This window comes from Saccoglossus kowalevskii, chromosome 18, assembly GCF_978046115.1.
Source record: "Saccoglossus kowalevskii chromosome 18, keSacKowa6.1, whole genome shotgun sequence".
Lineage (NCBI taxonomy): Eukaryota > Metazoa > Hemichordata > Enteropneusta > Harrimaniidae > Saccoglossus > Saccoglossus kowalevskii.
The window spans coordinates 28,941,822-28,963,958 of NC_140658.1; the positions used below are offsets into that span (position 1 = coordinate 28,941,822).

At 34.7% G+C, this 22,137-nt stretch overlaps 2 protein-coding genes and 1 long non-coding RNA gene across 3 annotated transcripts in view; 1 reads left to right on the forward strand and 2 right to left on the reverse strand.

The window, feature by feature from the left end:
- Window positions 1–2,751, reverse strand: part of LOC144360399 (uncharacterized) — a 61,174-nt gene extending 58,423 nt beyond the window's left edge. Inside the window, exon 1 of the mRNA XM_085493373.1 lies at window positions 2,644–2,751. Within this exon, the coding sequence (XP_085349499.1) occupies window positions 2,644–2,688 (45 nt within the window). The 5' untranslated portion in view covers window positions 2,689–2,751. The remainder of the gene's footprint in view (window positions 1–2,643) is intronic.
- Window positions 628–17,690, forward strand: LOC144353445 (uncharacterized). The gene is made up of 12 exons (XM_085493057.1): window positions 628–689; window positions 9,373–9,564; window positions 9,590–9,892; window positions 9,993–10,180; window positions 10,329–10,377; window positions 12,824–12,991; window positions 13,325–13,396; window positions 13,873–14,130; window positions 14,389–14,548; window positions 15,061–15,193; window positions 15,319–15,426; window positions 15,720–17,690. Exons 2-12 carry the CDS (start codon window positions 9,387–9,389, stop codon window positions 16,143–16,145), a joined length of 2,043 nt encoding a protein of 680 aa, XP_085349183.1. The 5' UTR covers window positions 628–689; window positions 9,373–9,386; the 3' UTR covers window positions 16,146–17,690.
- LOC144353444 (uncharacterized) lies at window positions 4,118–4,601 on the reverse strand. The gene is made up of 2 exons (XR_013420828.1): window positions 4,448–4,601; window positions 4,118–4,220 (listed from the first exon to the last, which is right to left on the reverse strand). It is a non-coding gene; the product is annotated as an uncharacterized LOC144353444 (long non-coding RNA).
- Window positions 17,691–22,137: the final 4,447 nt, after the last annotated feature.

Here is a 22,137-nt window from a genome sequence, read left to right on the forward strand (position 1 = left end):
CGTCGGATTTTAATCAGATTAATATACACTAATAATACCTCACATTGATACAAGTGATAAGACAATGATATAATATAATTAGAGTGATAATGAGAATTAGTAGAAATTATTGAAGTGGGAACGTTGGGGAGCCATTGTACCACGTGATCTATTTTCTTCACCGGAGTCACATGATCACATTTCAAAATAGCCTTGCCGAGTGTCGTGAAGTCGAAGCAGTGCAACGGTAACTCAGCTTTCGCCATTTATTCCCTCCCATATTTTATTTTATTGAAAAAAATAATTAAATAAACAAGAGACTGTGTGCAAGTCTACTCTAAATTCTATAGGTCATTACTTGTCTGTCATTAAAAATAATTTTTTTGCCGCGTCAGCATTGAATTATTCCTCAGTCTGAGATAATTTTTTTTGTGTCCTGGAAGCCAACCCTCCGGCCTCAAACGAGGGCCCAGTCAAAATTTATATACTTTCATAGCCCATACCGCCCAGGAAATATTGATATAGTCCGCGTCCATTGGAGTTAAAATACAAGGAAATAGAGTACTTTCTATCGTTCGGGGAAAAACGCAAATAGTACGAGTCAGACATTTTCCGAATTCCCAGCACCCTCTGCGGTTATCTATTTTTAGATCGTCTACAACAGTTGCATTCACACCATACCACTATACCATGCAGTAGGCAGTATAAGGGTAAGTTGATGTGTATTTCATGAATCTGTACGGTACGGGGTATGTAGACACACTCAGTGAAAGTCGAAGCACAGTTAATGTCGAGATGTTATACGACGACGTGCGTTTTAATGGGTATATATGCTCTGGGTATACTCTGTGTACAGCGGTGTTGGGGGTTTATAGTTCCATGGTGATACGGTGTACTAGTGTGGGTTTTAATACATTTACCGCACAAACTTTATTTACTACAACATAGGATTAACCACCTTCTACGCGAGAAATTTACGATGAAATACCATGACGGCACGCAAGGAACGGCAGTCACGTTGAAGAGCGGTAGTCACCACGCACGTTAGTCGTAAACCCCATAGTTAGCGACATCGCTATTACAGCGGCGTTTAGTGGGTGTGTCTGTGTACAGCGGTGTTGGTGATACTACTAGAGTGGGTTTTAAAGCATTCACCGCACTAACTTTGTTTACTACAAATAGGATTAACCACCTTCTACGCGAGAAATTTACGATGAAATACCATGACGGCACGCAAGGAACGGCAGTCACGTTGAAGAGCGGTAGTCACCACGCACGTTAGTCGTAAACCCCATAGCTATTACAGCGGCGTTTAGTGGGTGTGTCTTAAACTCTGGTAGACAGACGCACCTGAACAATCCACGAATGATTTATCAATCAACATAGATATTCTTTCATTTTAAAATATGAATGTAATCATAGACCCTCTAACAGATAGACCCTCTAACAGAGGGTCCCTCTGTTAGAGGGTCTGGTCTCTGTTAGAGGGTCTATGGTCTCAATTTGGTCTTCCTTTTCACAAAGAAAGCGAAAGCTGACCACAGGGAGCCCAGGAACTATAATCAACTGTAATACGCAGTCTCTATGAGCGCGGGGGGGGGGGGTATCGGCTGGTATCTAGTGTAAGAAATAGACAAGGGATGAAGGCTCCAGCCAGCTCACATTTTTTAAACTCGAAAAAACAGACGAAAAGAATAAAAAATAAAATCTAAAAAAAATACCAGGTTGAAGAATATTAGTTGCTCCTTCGAATTTCGCCAAAGCCTTATCTACATTTTACCGATATCTGCAGAATAAATCAAGAAAACTACACAAATTGACTCCATTTAGGAATTCCTAACGGTAAGTCCGTACGCACGACACCGTTGGAGGCGTGGCCTGTTCAGCATTTGTCAACAACCAATCACAAGACTGGTTACGAACCAGTTGAGCAAGGCTAACCGAGTCGTGACCTCGATGTGGTTCGTAACCAGTCTTGTGATTGGTTGTTGACAAATGCTGAACAGGCCACGCCTCCAACTGTGCCGTGCGTTCGGGCAAACCGTTAGGAATTCCTAAATGGAGTAAATTTGTGTAGTTTTCTTGATTTATTCTGCAGATATCGGTAAAATGTAGGTAGGGCTTTGGCGAAATTTGAAGAAGCAACTAATATTCTTCAACCTGGTATTTTTTTTTATATTTTATTTTTCATTCTTTTCGTCTGTTTTTTCGAGTTTAAAAAATGTGAGCTGGCTGGAGCCTTCATCCCTTGTCTATTTCTTACACTAGATACCAGCCGATACCCCCCCCCCCCCCGCTCATAGAGACTGCGTATTACAGTTGATTATAGTTCCTGGGCTCCCTGTGAGCTGACATACAAATGATAAAGTTGTATTATGATAAAAAGTTATATCATTACAGTAGCGTAGTGACAACTTTGCAACTGTGGTCGGATTTTTACAATAACACCTACAATACAATGATTTTTTCCACAATTGTGCCTCCTCATAATATTTGAGAACATATGTGCCAAATATTATAACAAAACACATAAGATAATGCAGATAATGGTTGAGGGGTACAAAGCAAGTATCGTCACCGTGACTTTCGGGCTCTCAGTGATATTTTCGCGGCTATATTTGCGTCGAAGGCATATTGTTGAATTGTAATAACATTCAGTCTCACCAATTTCTGACCATATCGAATGGCTTTCTTCACCTTATACGGCATGTGTACGTCAATAGCATTATTGGCCAATATCTCACCGGGGTCCGTGCATAACAACGTATTCTGTTCTTGCGAATCTCGAATCTGACCGATCAAACCGGCACCAAACTGCTCGCATTGGTGAGCCAAATCAGAGTACTGAAAACGGAACTCATAATCTCGTTCGCTCAACTCTCTCAGTTTGAAGCTTAGCTCGAATGCCGAGCTTATTGGATCGCTGCACGTCAAGGAGATGTATGCCTCGCTGGCTAAAGCTCTATAGACGTTCACAGTTCCTAGAGAGTGTTCCAGGGTGTATGCTTCCGACTGGAATTCGTAGGTCTCGGAGTCCTGAATTTCAGCGCCACAGTCCAACAAAAGTTTAATGATATCGTAGTTATTGTGATGGGCTGCTAGTATGATTGGTGTGACGTCAGGATGGAAATCCTCGTTCAGGGAACGACAATATAAGGCGTCCTGTAGAAACAATATGAATAATACACAACATACAATGAGTTATTTGGCGTTTTGTTCATTCAAAATCACTGCATGTTACCATGTCAACATCTGAGTAAAAGAACGAGTTTAATCTCTTCATGGGATACACACAAACTGGATGTTTTCTATATATCGTTGTCTATAAGCGTTTTGGGCAATTCAGAAATAACGCGTATATTGTGGATTAAAATAAAGAATTCGTATTGCTTGCAAAATGCCTAGTAAATACTGCGGTACTTAGTTTCGATTCTAAAAGACTAATTCTTTTACAAACTTCGTTCAGGTATATAAATGTTTGTGACTAATAGAGCTAACATTTGATTTTTAGATTAAACCACAAATTTTTAACGCTGTCTGATTCAAGCGGAGGGACCAATAAAGGACAAGAAAATCGCAACGCGCCACAGTCGCCGTAGAGGGCACAGCGCTAGTTCGAATTCTGCGTAAAATAATTGTTAGTTCCGTAGTCAAAACAAGCAATATATTTTTGCTAACCGTAATGGGCGTGCACTATTTGGAACATCGAAATATATATGATTTAAGGTTGCCTATGCGTATGTATCAACATTTTAGAAGAAAATAAATTATATGAATTTAATTTTGTTCAAATTGTCGAAAAGAACGTGGATAATGTTTTGAGTAAGTTCAAATAATTGTGTATAATATTGTATTTTAGAAAAGGGTATTATTTATTGTAACAAAAAAATGTTATGTTAGCTGAAATGTATCAGTTATTCGTTCAATGAAAACTCTCCTGCACGCTTTGAATTACCCGTATATACAGAAAAATTCGGGCGCATGCGCATTTGCGGTATTTAACAGAACGAATCATGCTTTGTACTTCCATAACAACGTTTATATGTTTACGATAAATCATATCTAGATTTAAAAATAACAATTATATGCATTATAGGTAACTCTGAAAGCTCTTACCTTCTTCTTTCTTTTTTTGATATATTCGCAAATCAAATCAACGATTTGTTTAATCTGCATATCAACAGCACGAAGCAGTGCATCGCCGAGTGCCACGTTGTGAGCAAGTAACAGTTTTATAATATCTGTAAATAAATTAGAGCCGTTACGTGGACCTACGTCGAAATCAATCCCCGGGGAGGGGGATTTACAAAATATCAGTGATGTGACGTCAGTACATTAAGACCCCTACCCCAAAATGCGATAATGTTGACAGACTACGGTCCCTATTTTTTGTTAGCTTGGAATGTATCATACTTTTTGTTCATTTTCGAAATTTAATTTAAGCTGCATGACTGAATGTTTTACTCACTTTTCAGACTAAAGATCGAAACATGTTGACGCCTATCGAGGTACACTGTTAACATTTGTTATATTTTTGTTAAAGTGGGAGGGTCGTCACCTGCGCTCGCACGGGAATTGAGTCCCAAGCGACGATAACAACGCACGCCAACAACGCAAAGGCTCATGGGTAGACGTTTGTTTGTAAACAATGACACGCTATCTGACCATCTGACGCATGCGCAGGTGACGACTCCCCGCAGTTTTATGTTCGCCCAACTTTTGAAAGTAAAAGAAGAACCCTACTCCATATATAAAACGACCTCGAGTCTATGTGCTGACGTCAGGTAACTAAGGGAAATATAGCAAAGTAAGAGAACGTGATGGACCAATCAGAGTACTAGATCCATCACGTGTGCCTTGTTAGAGGGTCTATGATGTAATTTAGTTTGAATATAACAGTAGAACTCTTAATAAATGGTGACCCACCAGTAGAACATTTTTTTAATTTTCGACTAGTATCACAATTTCCAAGTAATGGACCCACGTGATCTATCATTTCTAAGTAGCGTCTAGAGCTAATCGGTGTTTTGAGTGCATCTAAGCAATCAACTGCAACTAGACGGCTTATATTCTAAATAATTATATTAGTACTATTTATTATGTAATGTTCCTGATTTTTTTATTTTTACATGTCACTATAAATCATGGACACATATTAATTAGAAAGTACTGAGATCCATGTATTTGGAGTTTCATCTCTAAACTGACCCTAATTTGGGGTTATATATAATCTTAGTCGGACAATCCACAATCTTGGATTTGCCAACCACGCTGTCCGGTAATGTTGACGACCAGACAGAAATATTTAAATATACATTTGTTTTCCGTGTTGTTCTTATATTTCATTTTATTGCAATTTATTATTTCTTTGGTGGCATTTTTTGGGGGGGGGGGTTGTTCTGGTAATCGAAAAATCGTTTAAACTTAAGTAAAACTAGAATGATATATATAGAGAGAACTGAACCACGTTATTGTAGGGATGTATTTTAGGGGTGAAAATGGCCTCAGCCTCATTTGATTGGATAGTTGGAATCTCCTGGGAGCATTTTTTGCGGGTGAAGTGGTGTAATGCGGAGATGGGTAAGCATGAAATCGGTTCCTGCTCCTCAGCAGGGATATGTGCTAGCGGGTCGAACTTTCTTTTACTTTGGTGGGATCGCAGTTGCATCACTATTTCTACCGAAATTGGGTGGCTTTTTCAACAAATTTCAGTTTCCATAGTAACCAGATCCAAATCTCTATTAACATTAATATTATGGTCGTTGCATGAAAAGCCTGCCCGTAATTTTATAGATGAAACATCACTTCTAAACTTTAATGGGTTTGTTCTGTTGTCAAGGGCAACAACCCCTTTCCAAAAAAATACAAGGATCCATCAATAACTGCCAACAGACAAACAAATAGACGCTACCAAAAATATTAAGCTCTTTTGCGGAGGTGTCACATAGTGTGTACATATAGTATGTTGAATGGTTCGCAGATCTTAGATTGCTGCCACGAACATATATTCGTTTTTTGGGCTTATTAATTTAGTTTTTAATAATCTAGATTTGATAGCTTTTCGTTGTCATTCATTGGAACTATATTCTTTGTGTAGCATTGAATTATTAAACGAGTTAAAATACCGGGAAATTTACTTTCAGAGTATTGTAATGCTCTTTTCGAGGGGTTCAGTCGGGGAAGGGTGGAAATGCTTGATCTGCGGCCAGGGGATCAGAGGTCACCGGGGTTGAGGATGAAGGGGAATCACTCACTCGACTTGGCTGCTTGAGTACCGGGGTCACGGCGCATGTGTCGTAAGGTCAGTACGCGTGTATATACATTCACACAAGGCTTTGATACGAGACACGTTGTTGTTGGTTTCGCACTCGGTCTATTGCAACTAAAATACTAATATAACACTGAAATCTACTGACTACCTAAGTTAAGGAAGCGGGTTGACACGCTGGTACTTGGTTGTTGTTGCGTCTAAGAACCAGCTTATAAAAAAATGAAGGTTACTAAAAAGAACAACAGCAAAACAGAAATTTGAAACAGGGTGCATTAGAAATATCAGAAAAGACTCTAGCAGTCAATCTTGTGTAAAAGCCAGCTCTAGACTTGCGCAGAATACTTAAACATGTAGAAACACCATATACAATATATCTGAGTTCTTAAATTGCGACTGACATAAAATATTACGCGAAAAGCGTTGTTGTAGGTAACCTGCACAGCATTCAGATTTGAAAAATACAGCCCATATAAATGCGAACAATACATCATTTTACAAAATGTTTTAAATAGAGTCAATTTAACCGTTACAGACCACTTATTAAAATTACGTACCAAATAGTTGGCTCTTGCATAAAAAACTACATTTGTCGCTTTATGTCACAACTATCAATGGTTAATGTGTTAGGTATAACGAAATCCAGCTTAGAACCATTGAGATGCACGTGGGAAATACGTGTAGTACAACTTCGAGGAGGCAGTATATACATACACTTCGTTTTATCGTTATTGAATTTGATATTATGAGTGTTGGCAAAATAACTACATGTAGTCAACAAACGATTCAAGCACTTCACAGACGGACATATTAAAACTATGTCGTCTGCATTTCCAGCTACTAGTAAATGGCAACCAATACCCATGTCACTGAATTCGTTGCTGAGTTCATATGGCGGTAAATACCGTGAAAATGCGCTGTGGTGAATAAGAATGTACAATCATGTCTTGTGATGAGTTGACATTTAGAAGTTTGCTTCTTACATATATATTGTTCGTCCTTGTTGTCTGATATACAGGATAGTATATTTGCGTAATGATATCCTCACATATTAGCAATATTCTTGTAACCATTACATCCGTCAATCGATGGTGAATGTTGTTAAGACTTCTTGGGCTTACCTACGTTTTTTTTCATCAAGGTGACTACTTGCAAGAGCATCAGCCATTATATTACTTTTGTTATTTTCACAGAGTCTCAGAACATATTTAAATTTAGCTCCAGTTTAACGCATTAAATCGGACAATGGACCTTACCTACGTCCTCATATTTCGTACAATCGTGTGATGATCTTTAATACAATTATTTGTTGTATGCCGCCTGTTTCAAAGCATTAAAAATTTCATAATAGAGTGTATCAATCGCCAATCGATGTCTTGCATTCAGGTATTAAGCAGAATCTCGACAGGATAACACATCATGAGGGAACGAAATGCAGGACAGCATAGCCTCCGTCTGGTGTACATATTTGTGAATAGTTATTTGCACTAGACTAGGCCTTAAATAGTCATATTTTGGTAGACAAACACAGTTGCATCTAAAACTCAGTGGGAAATGATCCAATTCAATATATTCGTGCAGTATTTTTACGTTACTAAGAGATATATGAGCAGAAGACGTAGATACACATTGATCCAACCACAACGTGGTATGGTGAGCCTCACTGTTATACGGGAAGTTATTTTCAGTGCCCAAAAAGACAACATCAGAACACGTGAGGCTATTTTAAGTGCAGAAGGAATCAAGTTCTTTACCGAACTTAGAATTAATTTTAGCATTCCAATCCCCAATGACGAGAACACAATTAGAAACTGTGTCATCAATAAAACCACCTACTTTGTTAGATATTCAATGTATTCATGGTAATTGTACCCACTGTCAGTATGCATACAGATACACATACTATCCACATTCCCTATTTCTAATCCTAATGACCGAGAACCATTGTAACGTTTAATTTTCGTGGATCTAAGTGTTTTCCTCCACAGTACTGCTACACCTCCGTACGGGCACATTAGTCACAATACGTGTATGGCCTACTGCGATCAATCAAGGGTTTTTTACCAAAATCGAGCAAGACGCCATATTGAATACGGCATGAAACTAATTAAAGAGAAGTTGAGAAACACCTATTCCAGTTTCCAACAAATAAGGGGAAAAATAACAAACTTTCACTAAAATACCACTGGATAAGCTGGATCACCTCAAGTTCGTCGTCAAAGATATTGGCCTCACATGTGAAGATTTTCTACGGTCTTCCCAAAAACTGAGTTTCCAGTAACACAGATCCTTCTCAAAGTTATTAGTTGCCTTCTTCTCAGTATTCAGTATTCAATCCAAAGGTTCTGGTGGAAAGTCCATCCAGGGTTTACTTGGTTTACATAGCCATGTATGGCAATGGGCAGTTAGAATATACCATTGAGAAATATTTTATTGGCTCGCCCAAATGAAAGCCAACCTCCTCATTATTTACGAGCCATGGCCTATTTGAGGGCTAGTAATTTTGTACTTCGGTTGTCTAATTCTGTGATTGTCTTGTGAGACGATGCTTTCATTAACAGTATTAATAAATAGTTATTATATCGTGAACTATATGTATGATCATTGGTTGATTGTTGATTGAAATGGTATTATACTTGTGTCTTCACACTATCCAAATAATAAGTATATTACATCTATATTTCAAAGCAACATTACAAAACACAATTGTGCCACGTAATGGATATTATTTGGATTATATTGTTTTCCCTTCCATATTTACATGCAAATAGACACTGGATACAACATCTATGTATGAACATTGCAATGGATATTATTTGGATTATATTGTTTTCCCTTCCATATTTACATGCAAATAGACACTGGATACAACATCTATGTATGAACATTGCAATTCTATTTAAACAAATATGTGAAATCGAGAGATAGAAACAGAGATATGTACGAGAGACGGTTAACATGAGCTATTCAGTTTATTACGATGACAAATATGAGGTCTTAACTAAAAACTTAAATACATCAATAGTCAGGCTGTATGTATAGAAACAAGTATTTGTGAAAAGTGACAAAGGTTGAGTTATTTTATTTAGTATGTCATCATAACTTTTCAATGTGTTATGTTTTAGTGGAAATCAAGAAAATGCCTCGATTGAAGAAGGATGGTACTCCAGATATGAGGTTCTCATGTAACAGAAGTGCATATCTGCCACCTGGACGCAATGTCGGTGGTGGGTTTGACATGAGATCTTCAGTCAACCGGAAACTCTTTAATGAACCACATCAAATGACTGGTGGGATACAGCGAAAACCGAGCACATTTGCCTTCCGATCCCTTAACCAAAGGGCCAACTAACGTTGATGGAACACTTGATATGAGATGCACGGTGAATAAGAAAGCTGTAGATGCCAAAGTTATACTACCTCCCCAAGCTGAACAAGTGACGCCAACAGGGCCAACCAGCAAAAAAGGACAACCCAATATTAGGTACCATGAAAACCGAGCGCAATTGCCTTCACATCCATTAACCAAAGAGCCACCCTATCAGAATATTGTTACCCCATCAAAGCCAACACCAGATTCAGCAGTGAGGCCAAAAGAAATTAAAGCCCAGCAGGCATTATATCCAAAGCTAGATATAGAAGATGGTGAGTATTTCTAAGTTAATCTAAATTTTTGAGAGACCTTCGCAAATTAAAGTGATTGGGAATGATTTCAAATGACAAATTTTTATTACATCTTCAACAGACTTCTATGAAAGAGCCAAAGAAGACGCTATCCCTGTTATGAGAATACCACTAAGAGAAGACTATCAAGATGAATATGAAGATGACTATGATTCAGATGAGTACTATGATGCTCATGATGATCATGATAATGATGATGATGATGACTTGGCTTCATCAGACACAAGTGAAGAAAATATCCCTGCTAAGGTAAGTCAAGTGATAACAATTTAAATATATTTATGAAAATGTACACAACTTCACCTATTGATTATTAATTTAACAGTAACAATGTCAATGTGATAGAAGATTTTTGTTGAGGTTCATTTTGTTTACATTTGTTCAACTTTGCCTTTAGCGTAAACTACAGACTAAAACAGAATTCATCAATGAAGATGGAAACTCTGGTAAGTTGAATGTTCAAAAAATGATTTATTGCAACACTAAGCAAAGCAAGTACTATAAAGTGTATGTAGGAAATCAAATGTGAATAAACAACATTTCTAAATCACAAGACCAGGTACATGTATCTGAAATATGCCTTGGAACACCTGGTATTGTTTTTTGATGCTTAGAAAGTCATATATCTGTTTTCACTTACTTGACCATTCATATGTTATTAATTGACATGTGGTAAATGGTATGTGATATGATTGCCAGCTGTTAATTTAAATGATGTTATATACATTTTGTACTTAGAATAGTGACCCGTAACCCATAATGACAAAGTGTGTTTCAGTTCATTATGGTATGGTGGGAAGTAAATTATTGTTATTATTTTGTAGCCAGTAATTTGCTTCCACTATAAAGCAGAACACGAAACAGTTCCAGTGTTACTAGCTGTGGCTCCATATCTCTTCTAGTCTCAGTCTGTATTCTTTGTGATGGTATTTTAGTCATTTGTGATACATTTGGGGGTCATTACATTTGCTATTTTCAGATTAGCTGTGGTTCCTCCCATATCGTAACATTCGATAAAGCATCTGAAAATAACAAATTTAATGACACAAAATATACAGAAATGACTAAAATACCATGACAAAGACTAGAGACCGACACACGAAGAGCTATAGACCTGCAGCTACAGTGTCTCGCTGGCCACTGAGTCTGAATAATTTAAATTGTCATTCTTGAAATTCGTTTGCACAATTTCATATTGCAAAATAAAATGGGAAAAAAAGATTTAATCTAGTATAATTGTGGCCTAGCATTGGAATTAATAAGACATGGATACGTCTTTGCGGTGCCCAGGCTCGCACTATGCTACTGTAACACTAGTGTGTACGTTTCTGCCTGATTGCTGCTGCGGATGGACTGTACATAGTCGTGTCATTACCTAATTTCACGAGTATTTTCAAAGTATCAGGGTAGATGTTATTGGCAACTGTCAACTTTGATCATGATCTGAAGCTAATAGAAAATCTGTTTAGTTCAAAGTTATCAAATCAAAAACAATACATAAAAAGCAAAACGTTGCATCCACATTTTGAAAAGAAAATAGTACTAAAAAATATGTATTCTGTATTTGACAAACAGTTCATTCGACAAATGAAAATTCACAGGAATTTGTTTCAGCTGTTAGAACATAATGATAGAGCTTTTATACTAATTTAAAAACGCACTTCAAAAACAAAGATTGCAGTTTTTCGGGAGGCAACAGTACTGTTGACTTCTCTCTCCACTGCACACCAACTAACTATTTAAGTTGATTTTCCTACAATGCAGAGCTTGCAACATGATAGCTCTTCATAGAGGGCGTTTTTTACTTTTCATATAATACAGTACCCACACAATGAATATAATAAGGCAGTTCATATTTGTCTCAGTGAACCATTCATTTTTGATAGACACCTGTACAAAATACTTGAACAAAACCCAGCTAAGATTTTCTTTTATCTTGTATGTTTTATGAATCTATTCACGTCTAAATGCAGCACTTTATTCTGAGATGAGGCATTTGTTTTTATACTAAAATATCTGAATTACTTTGAATAAAGCTGGAAATTATATCCCTTAAAATAATTAAACAAATTAGGCACCAATGTTTTTGTAAGATATTTACATCTATCAAGGACATTCGGTAGACTGATTCCCCGCTGTTGTTTCAACACCAAAACTTGTTTGTATTCCAAATTAATTATGGCAATGCATATTCATATTGAAACCATGGCAGCATCATCCGTTGCTAAATCTAGAAGCGCGCAGGATAGAAGGAACGCCGCGAACGAACGCGCTTCGGCTAACCAACCACACGACGTTCACCGCAATAAAAATCTGTTGTTATTAGCAATAGCCATTTTATATCATGCTGATTTTAGTATTTGATTGTTACCTCATAGTTTGTCTTCTCATTAAATACCCTCTCCTTTATTTGCTTTGCTACGGGGCCGGGCTAAATAATGGGATACGTTATTGCAAATAATACAGCAATGACATCATTCACTAGTATTGACAATGCTGTGATATATTATGAGGTTATTACGACTATACCTCAAAGTATGCAAGAAGACAGTACAGCGAAGGTCGATGCGACGGCGTACTGTCTGAGTGCATACTTTGAGGTATCTTCGTAATAACCTTATTATCATACATCTTTTCCTTCCAAGGATACATCGTAGAAATGCCAAAATCTAAAAAGTTTAGAACAGAATCCAACTTCTTTGGTTGGAGGTCGGTTAAACCCTGGTAGCAACCATGTTTGTTTTTATTATTAGAGGACGCTCACGCGCGTACTATCATTTCATATTTGGAATTCGCATTTTCTTATATGGTAGGACGAAAATACCCCGTTAGCGGCACGTTTTTACTAATGGCGTTACGGTAACAGATGTATAATAATATATTATATTGCAGAATATATTCGTGTTTGGTATAGCAAGCGTATTGGAATTGAACAGAAAACAGTCTGCAACAAGTTTGCATGCGCTGAAATAGATGAAGGTGAACTACATGTGAACATAGAGAGAGATAACTACGAACCTATTGAGTCTGGATGGCGAGCTACCCAAGTCAATGTTGGAGGTAATAGTTCCATGCTATGTATTATGTTTGATGTATGCTATAATTCATTCATTCATTCATTCATTCATTTATTTATTTATTTATTTATTTATTTATTTATTTATTTATTTATTTATTTATTTATTTATTTATTTATTTATTTATTTATTTATTTATTTATTTATTTTGTGATCGATTCGGCACAGGGGAATACTATTCAAATGGTATTGTGATATGAGACATATTTTGACACGGGAAGAAACAACAAACACAAAATATTCCAAAAGGTTAAACATGGTTTTGTACACACACCATTGTTTCGCAAAATCTTAATATCATGGACATTTGTTGTAGATGATGTCATGGTTACATGGTCAGACAATTCACCAAAATTCCCATCACTGGAGAGACACATATTGCAGGGAGGTAAGCAAACCAACATATATTTTACAGAAATTACCGGGTGTATCAGTGAATGGATTGACTGAAATATACATATTCGATTTGTATTACTTGCGTGGGAAATTGCAAGCACCTGCAAAATTGGCACAAATGCTGCAACATTTTTAGATCAAGCGTCAAGATGGCAGTATATAATACATATGTAGTCATATAACCACATATGAATAAAAGAAAATTCATTATACATTTCGCGTTTAAACTAGGCACATTATCCCAATACTTATTTATATGTTAAAATCAAAGGTCAAAGTCTCATTATATGTGTATGTATGCATGTTCAAAATATAACTACAGTGGGAATATAGACATTGCCTTTAAACTTGGCTCGCATGTCTCTTATGTGATCCCAACACTTACATTTTAATGTTGAAACAATATGTATAAAACTGTGGCTGTGAATGTTAATATGAATATATTTATGTTACTCATTTAAATTTTAGAAGAGATAGTCTATGGACCTGATGTAATACATGGAAGAGTAAAGGAATCAGCCGAGTACATCATTGGATGCATTGCCTACCATCATGGAGACATTACGCAGTATACTTGGTACCACAATGACAAGAAATGGAAGAGTGGCAAGAACTTATCTGTTGTGCATGTCCCAGAAGAAGGCACATACTGGTGCAGGGTTTGTTATTTTGGGAAACAGGAAGACTCATCGAAAATTCGTATCATCAGTATAGTGGATACACCAGGTATGTCACGTGTTGCCAGTAAACAATGGAAATATATTGATTGTAAGTACAAACAAATGTGTGATAGTGTGCAGTTATTTCTGTCTACTTTAATATGAAATACTTCAATATGTGTTCATTCTTTTCGAAACACATGACTTTCCATCATGGCTACCTATCCCAGAGTGCATGTATATATCCTTCGTATATCAGTACTTAATTCCTAATTTGGAATTCCAGCACCATACATTGACAGTGTATGGTATAATCATATTGCAGCTGACATCAAGTTGAAAAAAGAGGATCTCACTTTTGAAGAGGAGATTGGTGCTGGCACGTTTGGTACTGTCTGGAAAGGTAAATGGATGTGCTTACCAGTTTCTATCAAAGTCGTGCCAGGAGTATTAACCGATGTACCAAAAGAAGTTAACTTATGCAGGTAAATACCATGAGCTTCTCAATGTGTTTATTGCATCTACGAAGTGAGGTGACGTTATTATTACTGAACCTTTGTGTTATGTTATTTACCCGTGTCTCATTTTGGCAGTAGAACATTGTAATTTTTCTAATTAATATGCAAAGCGTCAACTACAGTCGATACAGACACAATAAACATGCAACGCTATTTGACGTTCACGTACATGTCAAGCATTCTTAAAATCTGCATGTACAGGAAATAGTCATGCTGTTGCTTCCTCGATTGTATTTTCTTCTGTGCTCATTTGAAATGGTAGCTGTTCAGTAGCATCGTTGTCTATTTAATGTGCAATGACTAGGTCACTGCTTTATTATTATTATTATTATTATTATTATTATTATTATTATTATTATTATTATTATTATTATTATTATTATTATTATTATTATGTATATTTTGTTATTTATATATCAATGTTGCTTCTCATACAGTCTGTTAGTTATTGAATATGTTATCCAAACTTCCAATTGTAGAAAACTTCGACATCCAAATATACAGTCTCTTATTGGTGTTGTTTTAACGAAGGTTAAATTCTACCTTGTAAACCAGTATGTAAACGGATACGATTTGCAAGAATTACTTCACTTCTTGCCCACAGAGAGTCAGGTAATGTTGTAATATTAAAGTATTGTTTTAGTCATAAACATTCGATGTGAAAATGTGATCCGAATGGTCGCTAATATACAGCAAGCAACAAGATTAACACTTGTTTATTATTTCGTATATTACAGTTAAAATATTCTGCCAATGGTTACGTCATCTATCAAATTGCAATCGGTTTGCAATACCTCCACGGGAATGGTATCGTCCATATGGACTTAAAACCAGCCAATGTGTTGGTATGTACGACTCATTAATTATGTTAATTTATCCACTATAATATAATAAACTTAAATTCAATGATATAGAAGAAGACAGAACCATTGTCTGTAATTATATAGGGCATATATCACTATGCATAAAGTCTACTGTACATTTCTTGTTCAGCCAATAAGGTTTACTTTTTAATGGCATGTACAATATCCTGGCCAGCTCAAGCGGAAAGGATTTTGGAAATATGGTTATATATGGAACGAAATAATATGATGGGCTTATAATGGTGCTACTCGTACATCTCATTTTTTACCTACAGGTTGAATGTGGTACTAATAAGACATTCATCTGCGACTTCGGTTTATCAGAACATAGAGAAAAGACGAGTTCTTACACGCAAAGCACAGTCACAGGAAGTTCATTGAAAGGAACTATTGCATTTTGTTCCAAAGAACGCTTGGAAGGTAGTAGTTTGAAATCGCGCCCATGTGTTGATGTCTACGGATTTGGTTGCATTATTAATGAGGTATACAGTAGGAAACGTGTGTGGGAAGGGCTCGGGCTGCCAGAGATAATGCTTAAAATTATAATGGGAAAATTTCCAAACTCGCAGTCTATAGCCAACGAAAATGTCAAAACACTACTAAATCGGGTATTTGTGCCAGCAGAAAACAGACCAACTATTTGTGATTTATTGCCAGAGTTGAAAGGTTTAGTACATCCCAAATATGCTTCATGGGTTTAAATCTAGTGGCATTAGTCATAAGAAATGTGACACTATAAAATACGTCGATTAAAAGAGGGACTGGACACTCAATAAACACTATAATTTTCGACTACTGTACTACTGTGAGGGAAACTTACAGTGTCGTGCATGAAACACTACTGCTGGTTTTCTTGCTAGGACAAATTTAGCTTATTCTGAAAACTGTCCACTATTAAATGTCCGGCAATTAGCGCTTTATTTTTGTCGTTTTATTTCTCGTATTTCTAATGATCTTTTACAATCTGGTTTGATGGTTTCTCCCTGGTGGTTCGTTTCACATAAATTTCGTGAGTGTGAGAGTATCCAATTCCAAGAAATTACACATACGTTATTTGTTTTTGTTTAAATTTGCCTTAGAATTAGACAGGGGTCGTAACCTCTTGCAGTGAGTACTAGTATAACTGGCATGCCGATTTAGTTCTAAAGGTTGTTTTTTCTAAGTCAAATGTTCAATAAATGTCGGTTTTTTTGTTTTAATTTGCCTTAGAAATGGACAGGGGATCGTAACCTTTTGCAGTGAGCACCAGTATGACTGGCGTACCGACGGGGTTCTAAGGGTTATTTTTTCTAAGTTAAATGTTTAATAAAGGTCAGAGTTTTTGTTTTAATTTGCCTTAGAATTGGACAGGGGTCGTAACCTTTTGCAGTGAGCACCAGTATGACTGGCGTACCGACGGGGTTCTAAGGGTTGTTTTTTCTAAGTCAAATGTTCAATAAATGTCAGGTTTTTTTGTTTTAATTTGCCTTAGAATTAGACAGGGGATCGTAACCTCTTGCAGTGAGGACCAATGTGACAGGTTTGTTTTTCCTAAATTAAATGTTCAATGATGTTAGAGTCTTTGTTTTATTTTACTCGTGAATCAAACATCATTGTACTGCGCTGTACTGTACCTGTTTTGGTATCATTTTAGTTGGTATAGCGTAACTATGATAGAAGGCAGGATATAGTATTAATATAGATAGCATATGTATTTGATCATCGTCGTTGACCTTTGTAGTCATGATAATCATTCAAGCATAATGTTTACACAGCAATTATCAAGATGGTACTTGTCACTTTACATTATCCAGCATAAAGGTATGCTGTGCATGGATAAAATTAACATTATATTCTTGATACTGTTCACCAACATTTGTGGACTTTATTTGTAATGTAAGGTAGGGAAAGGGAACAACTAGAAATAGTGTAATTGTGATCAGGGCATTCTATGTATGTTATCTTAATACAGAATCAGACATTATAAAAGAAATGTATTTTTTTCTCTCGTTTTCTTCCTACTTAATACCGCACGCATTATATATTGTTTTGGATGAAAAAGTATTTTTTTGCGTTTTATTCGGAGCAACACATACACTATTGACTTTCTGAACATTAATTTTTATCAACGGATTTTTCTCTGGTGGATTAGATGAATTTATACTTTCAACTTCAATTTGAAACAAACATAAAACATGATTTGTATCATTATATCTACAATTTCGATACTCAGTATTAAAATGAATACATTGACGGTGGAAAGCGAACACTATCTTTTTATTATGTACTAGTAGTTGTTAATTTTGTTGTGCATCTGGGTCATTATAATGTTAACGTGATGTATATATATGTGGGGGTATATGGGCAGATGAGTTGTTTTATTATGTATATGGGTCGTAAATAGTTATGGATTGTTTTAATGTGGATCACAGTGTTTATAGAGTGGTAATAATGTGCATATGAGTCGTCATTTCGTGTATGTGCATGGGTTATAATGTGTGAATGATTTTTTATAATATACATATGGGTTATAATGTGTGAATGATTTTTTATAATGTGTATATGGGTTATAATGTGTGAATGAGTTTTTATGTGTATATGGGTTATAATGTGTGAATGAGTTTTTATGTGTATATGGGTTATAATGTGTGAATGAGTTTTTATGTGTATATGGGTTATAATGTGTGAATGAATTTTTATAATGTGTATATGGGTTATAATGTGTGAATGAGTTTTTATGTGTATATGGGTTATAATGTGTAAATGAGTTTTTATGTGTATATGGGTTATAATGTGTGAATGAATTTTTATAATGTGTATATGGGTTATAATGTGTGAATGAGTTTTTATGTGTATATGGGTTATAATGTGTGAATGAGTTTTTATGTGTATATGGGTTATAATGTGTGAATGAATTTTTAAAATGTGTATATGGGTTATAATGTGTGAATGAGTTTTTATGTGTATATGGGTTATAATGTGTAAATGAGTTTTTATAATGTGCATATGGGTTATAATGTGTGAATGAGTTTTTATGTGTATATGGGTTATAATGTGTAAATGAGTTTTTATAATGTGTATATGGGTTATAATGTGTGAATGAGTTTTTATGTGTATATGGGTTATAATGTGTAAATGAGTTTTTATAATATACATATGGGTTATAATGTGTGAATGAATTTTTATAATGTGTATATGGGTTATAATGTGTGAATGAATTTTTATAATGTGTATATGGGTTATAATGTGTGAATGAGTTTTTATGTGTATATGGGTTATAATGTGTAAATGAGTTTTTATAATGTGTATATGGGTTATAATGTGTGAATGAGTTTTTATGTGTATGTGGGTTATAATGTGTAAATGAGTTTTTATAATATACATATGGGTTATAATGTGTGAATGAATTTTTATAATGTGTATATGGGTTATAATGTGTAAATGAGTTTTTATAATATACATATGGGTTATAATGTGTGAATGAGTTTTTATAACGTGTATATGGGTTATAATGTGTGAATGAATTTTTATAATGTGCATATGGGTTATAATGTGTGAATGAGTTTTTATAATGTGTATATGGGTTATAATGTGTAAATGAGTTTTTATGTGTATATGGGTTATAATGTGTAAATGAGTTTTTATAATATACATATGGGTTATAATGTGTGAATGAATTTTTATAATGTGTATATGGGTTATGTGTAAATGAGTTTTTATGTGTATATGGGTTATAATGTGTGAATGAGTTTTTATAATGTGTATATGGGTTATAATGTGTGAATGAGTTTTTATAATGTGTATATGGGTTATAATGTGTGAATGAGTTTTTATAATATACATATGGGTTATAATGTGTGAATGAATTTTTATAATGTGCATATGGGTTATAATGTGTGAATGAGTTTTTATAATGTGTATATGGGTTATAATGTGTGAATGAGTTTTCATAATGTGCATATGGGTTATAATGTGTGAATGAGTTTTTATAATGTGCATATGGGTTATAATGTGTGAATGAGTTTTCATAATGTGCATATGGGTTATAATGTGTGAATGAGTTTTTATAATGTGCATATGGGTTATAATGTGTGAATGAATTGGGTTATAATGTGTGAATGAGTTGTTATAATGTGTATATGGGTTATAATGTGTGAATGAGTTTTTATAATATACATATGGGTTATAATGTGTGAATGAGTTTTTATAATGTGTATATGGGTTATAATGTGTGAATGAGTTTTCATAATGTGCATATGGGTTATAATGTGTGAATGAGTTTTTATAATATGCATATGGGTTATAATGTGTGAATGGGTTTTATAATATACATATGGGTTATAATGTGTGAATGAGTTTTTATGTGTATATGGGTTATAATGTGTGAATGAGTTTTTAGCTCCGCTGTCGACTTTGTCGAGCGGAGCTTATCATATGAGTGATTGTCCGTCGTCGTCGTCCGTCGTCGTCGTCCGTGTCAATGTTTTACTTTTTCGACTTCTTCTTGAAAACTACAAGCCTGAATGCTTTGATACTTGGTGTATATGTACCTTGGGTAGACCTCTCTTAGGTTTGTTCATTTCATGTTGATATCTTCAATTCTCTAATTTTGGTGAATATTTTTGTCATTTTTGGTAAAAAGTGATATTTTCGACTTCTTGTTAAAAACCGCAAGTGCAATTGCTTTGATATTACATATATAGGTACTACATGTGGACCTCTCTCAGATTTGTTCATTTTGTAATGATATCTTTAATTCTCTAATTTTGGTGAATATTTTTATCATTTTTGGTAAAAAGTGATATTTTCGACTTCTTGTTAAAAACCGCAAGTCCAATTGCTTTGATACTACATATATAGGTACTACATGTGAACCTCTCTCAGATTTGTTCATTTCGTGATGATATCTTCAATTCTCTAATTTTGGTGAATATTTTTGTAATTTTTGGTAAAAAGTGATATTTTCGATTTCTTGTTAAAAACCACAAGTCCGATTGCTTTGATATTACATATATAGGTAGTACATGTGGACCTCTCTCAGATTTGTTCATTTTGTAAAGATATCTTTAATTCTCTAATTTTGGTGAATATTTTTATCATTTTTGGTAAAAAGTGATATTTTCGACTTCTTGTTAAAAACCGCAAGTCCAATTGCTTTGATACTACATATATAGGTACTACATGTGAACCTCTCTCAGATTTGTTCATTTCGTGATGATATCTTCAATTCTCTAATTTTGGTGAATATTTTTGTAATTTTTGGTAAAAAGTGATATTTTCGATTTCTTGTTAAAAACCACAAGTCCGATTGCTTTGATATTACATATATAGGTACTACATGTGGACCTCTCTCAGATTTGTTCATTTTGTGATGATGTCTTCAATTCTCTAATTTTGGTGAATATTTTTGTCATTTTTGGTAAAAAGTGATATTTTCGACTTCTTGTTAAAAACCAATAGTTCAATTGCTTTGATATTACATATTTAGATACTACATGTAGACCTTTCTCAGATTTGTTCATTTCGTGATGGTATCTTCGATTCTATAATTTTGGTGAATATTTTTGTCATTTTTGGTAAAAAGTGATATTTTCGACTTCTTGTAAAAAAACAATAGTCTGATTGCTTTGATATTACATATATAGGTACTACATGTAGACCTTTCTTAGATTTGTTCATTTCGTGATGATATCTTCAATTCTCTAATTTTGGTGAATATTTTGGTCATTTTTGGTAGAAAGTGATATTTTCGACTTCTTGTTAAAAACTGTAAGTCCGATTGCTTTGATACTATACATATTGTTCATTTTCTAATGATGTCTTCAGTTCTTTAATTGAAATGTGCATTGCTAACAGCGGAGCTATCTCAGCCGATAGGCTGCTCGTTATAATATACATATGGGTTATAATGTGTGATTGAGTATTTATAATGTGTATATGGGTTATAATGTGTGAGTGAGTTTTTATAATATACATATGGGTTATTATGTGTGAATTAGTTTTTATAATGTGCATATGGGTTATAATGTGTGAATGATTTTTTATAATATACATATGGGTTATAATGTGTGAATGATTTTTTATAATGTGTATATGGGTTATAATGTGTGAATGAGTTTTTATGTGTATATGGGTTATAATGTGTGAATGAGTTTTTATGTGTATATGGGTTATAATGTGTGAATGAGTTTTATGTGTATATGGGTTATAATGTGTGAATGAATTTTTATAATGTGTATATGGGTTATAATGTGTGAATGAGTTTTTATGTGTATATGGGTTATAATGTGTGAATGAGTTTTTATGTGTATATGGGTTATAATGTGTGAATGAATTTTTAAAATGTGTATATGGGTTATAATGTGTGAATGAGTTTTTATGTGTATATGGGTTATAATGTGTAAATGAGTTTTAATAATGTGCATATGGGTTATAATGTGTGAATGAGTTTTTATAATGTGTATATGGGTCATAATGTGTGAATGAGTTTTTATGTGTATATGGGTTATAATGTGTGAATGAGTTTTTATGTGTATATGGGTTATAATGTGTGAATGAGTTTTTATGTGTATATGGGTTATAATGTGTGAATGAATTTTTATAATGTGTATATGGGTTATAATGTGTGAATGAGTTTTTATGTGTATATGGGTTATAATGTGTAAATGAGTTTTTATAATATACATATGGGTTATAATGTGTGAATGAATTTTT

What these genes read in the sequence shown, in the direction of transcription:
- LOC144353445 (XM_085493057.1), top strand. Translation starts at nt 9,387, where the DNA reads ATGCCTCGATTGAAGAAGGATGGTACTCCAGATATGAGGTTCTCATGT. An exon ending in CAATGAAGATGGAAACTCTG is followed by an intron (nt 10,378 to 12,823) that starts GTAAGTTGAATG and finishes ATTATATTGCAG; the next exon opens with AATATATTCGTGTTTGGTAT. An exon ending in CAGTATAGTGGATACACCAG is followed by an intron (nt 14,131 to 14,388) that starts GTATGTCACGTG and finishes ATCATATTGCAG; the next exon opens with CTGACATCAAGTTGAAAAAA.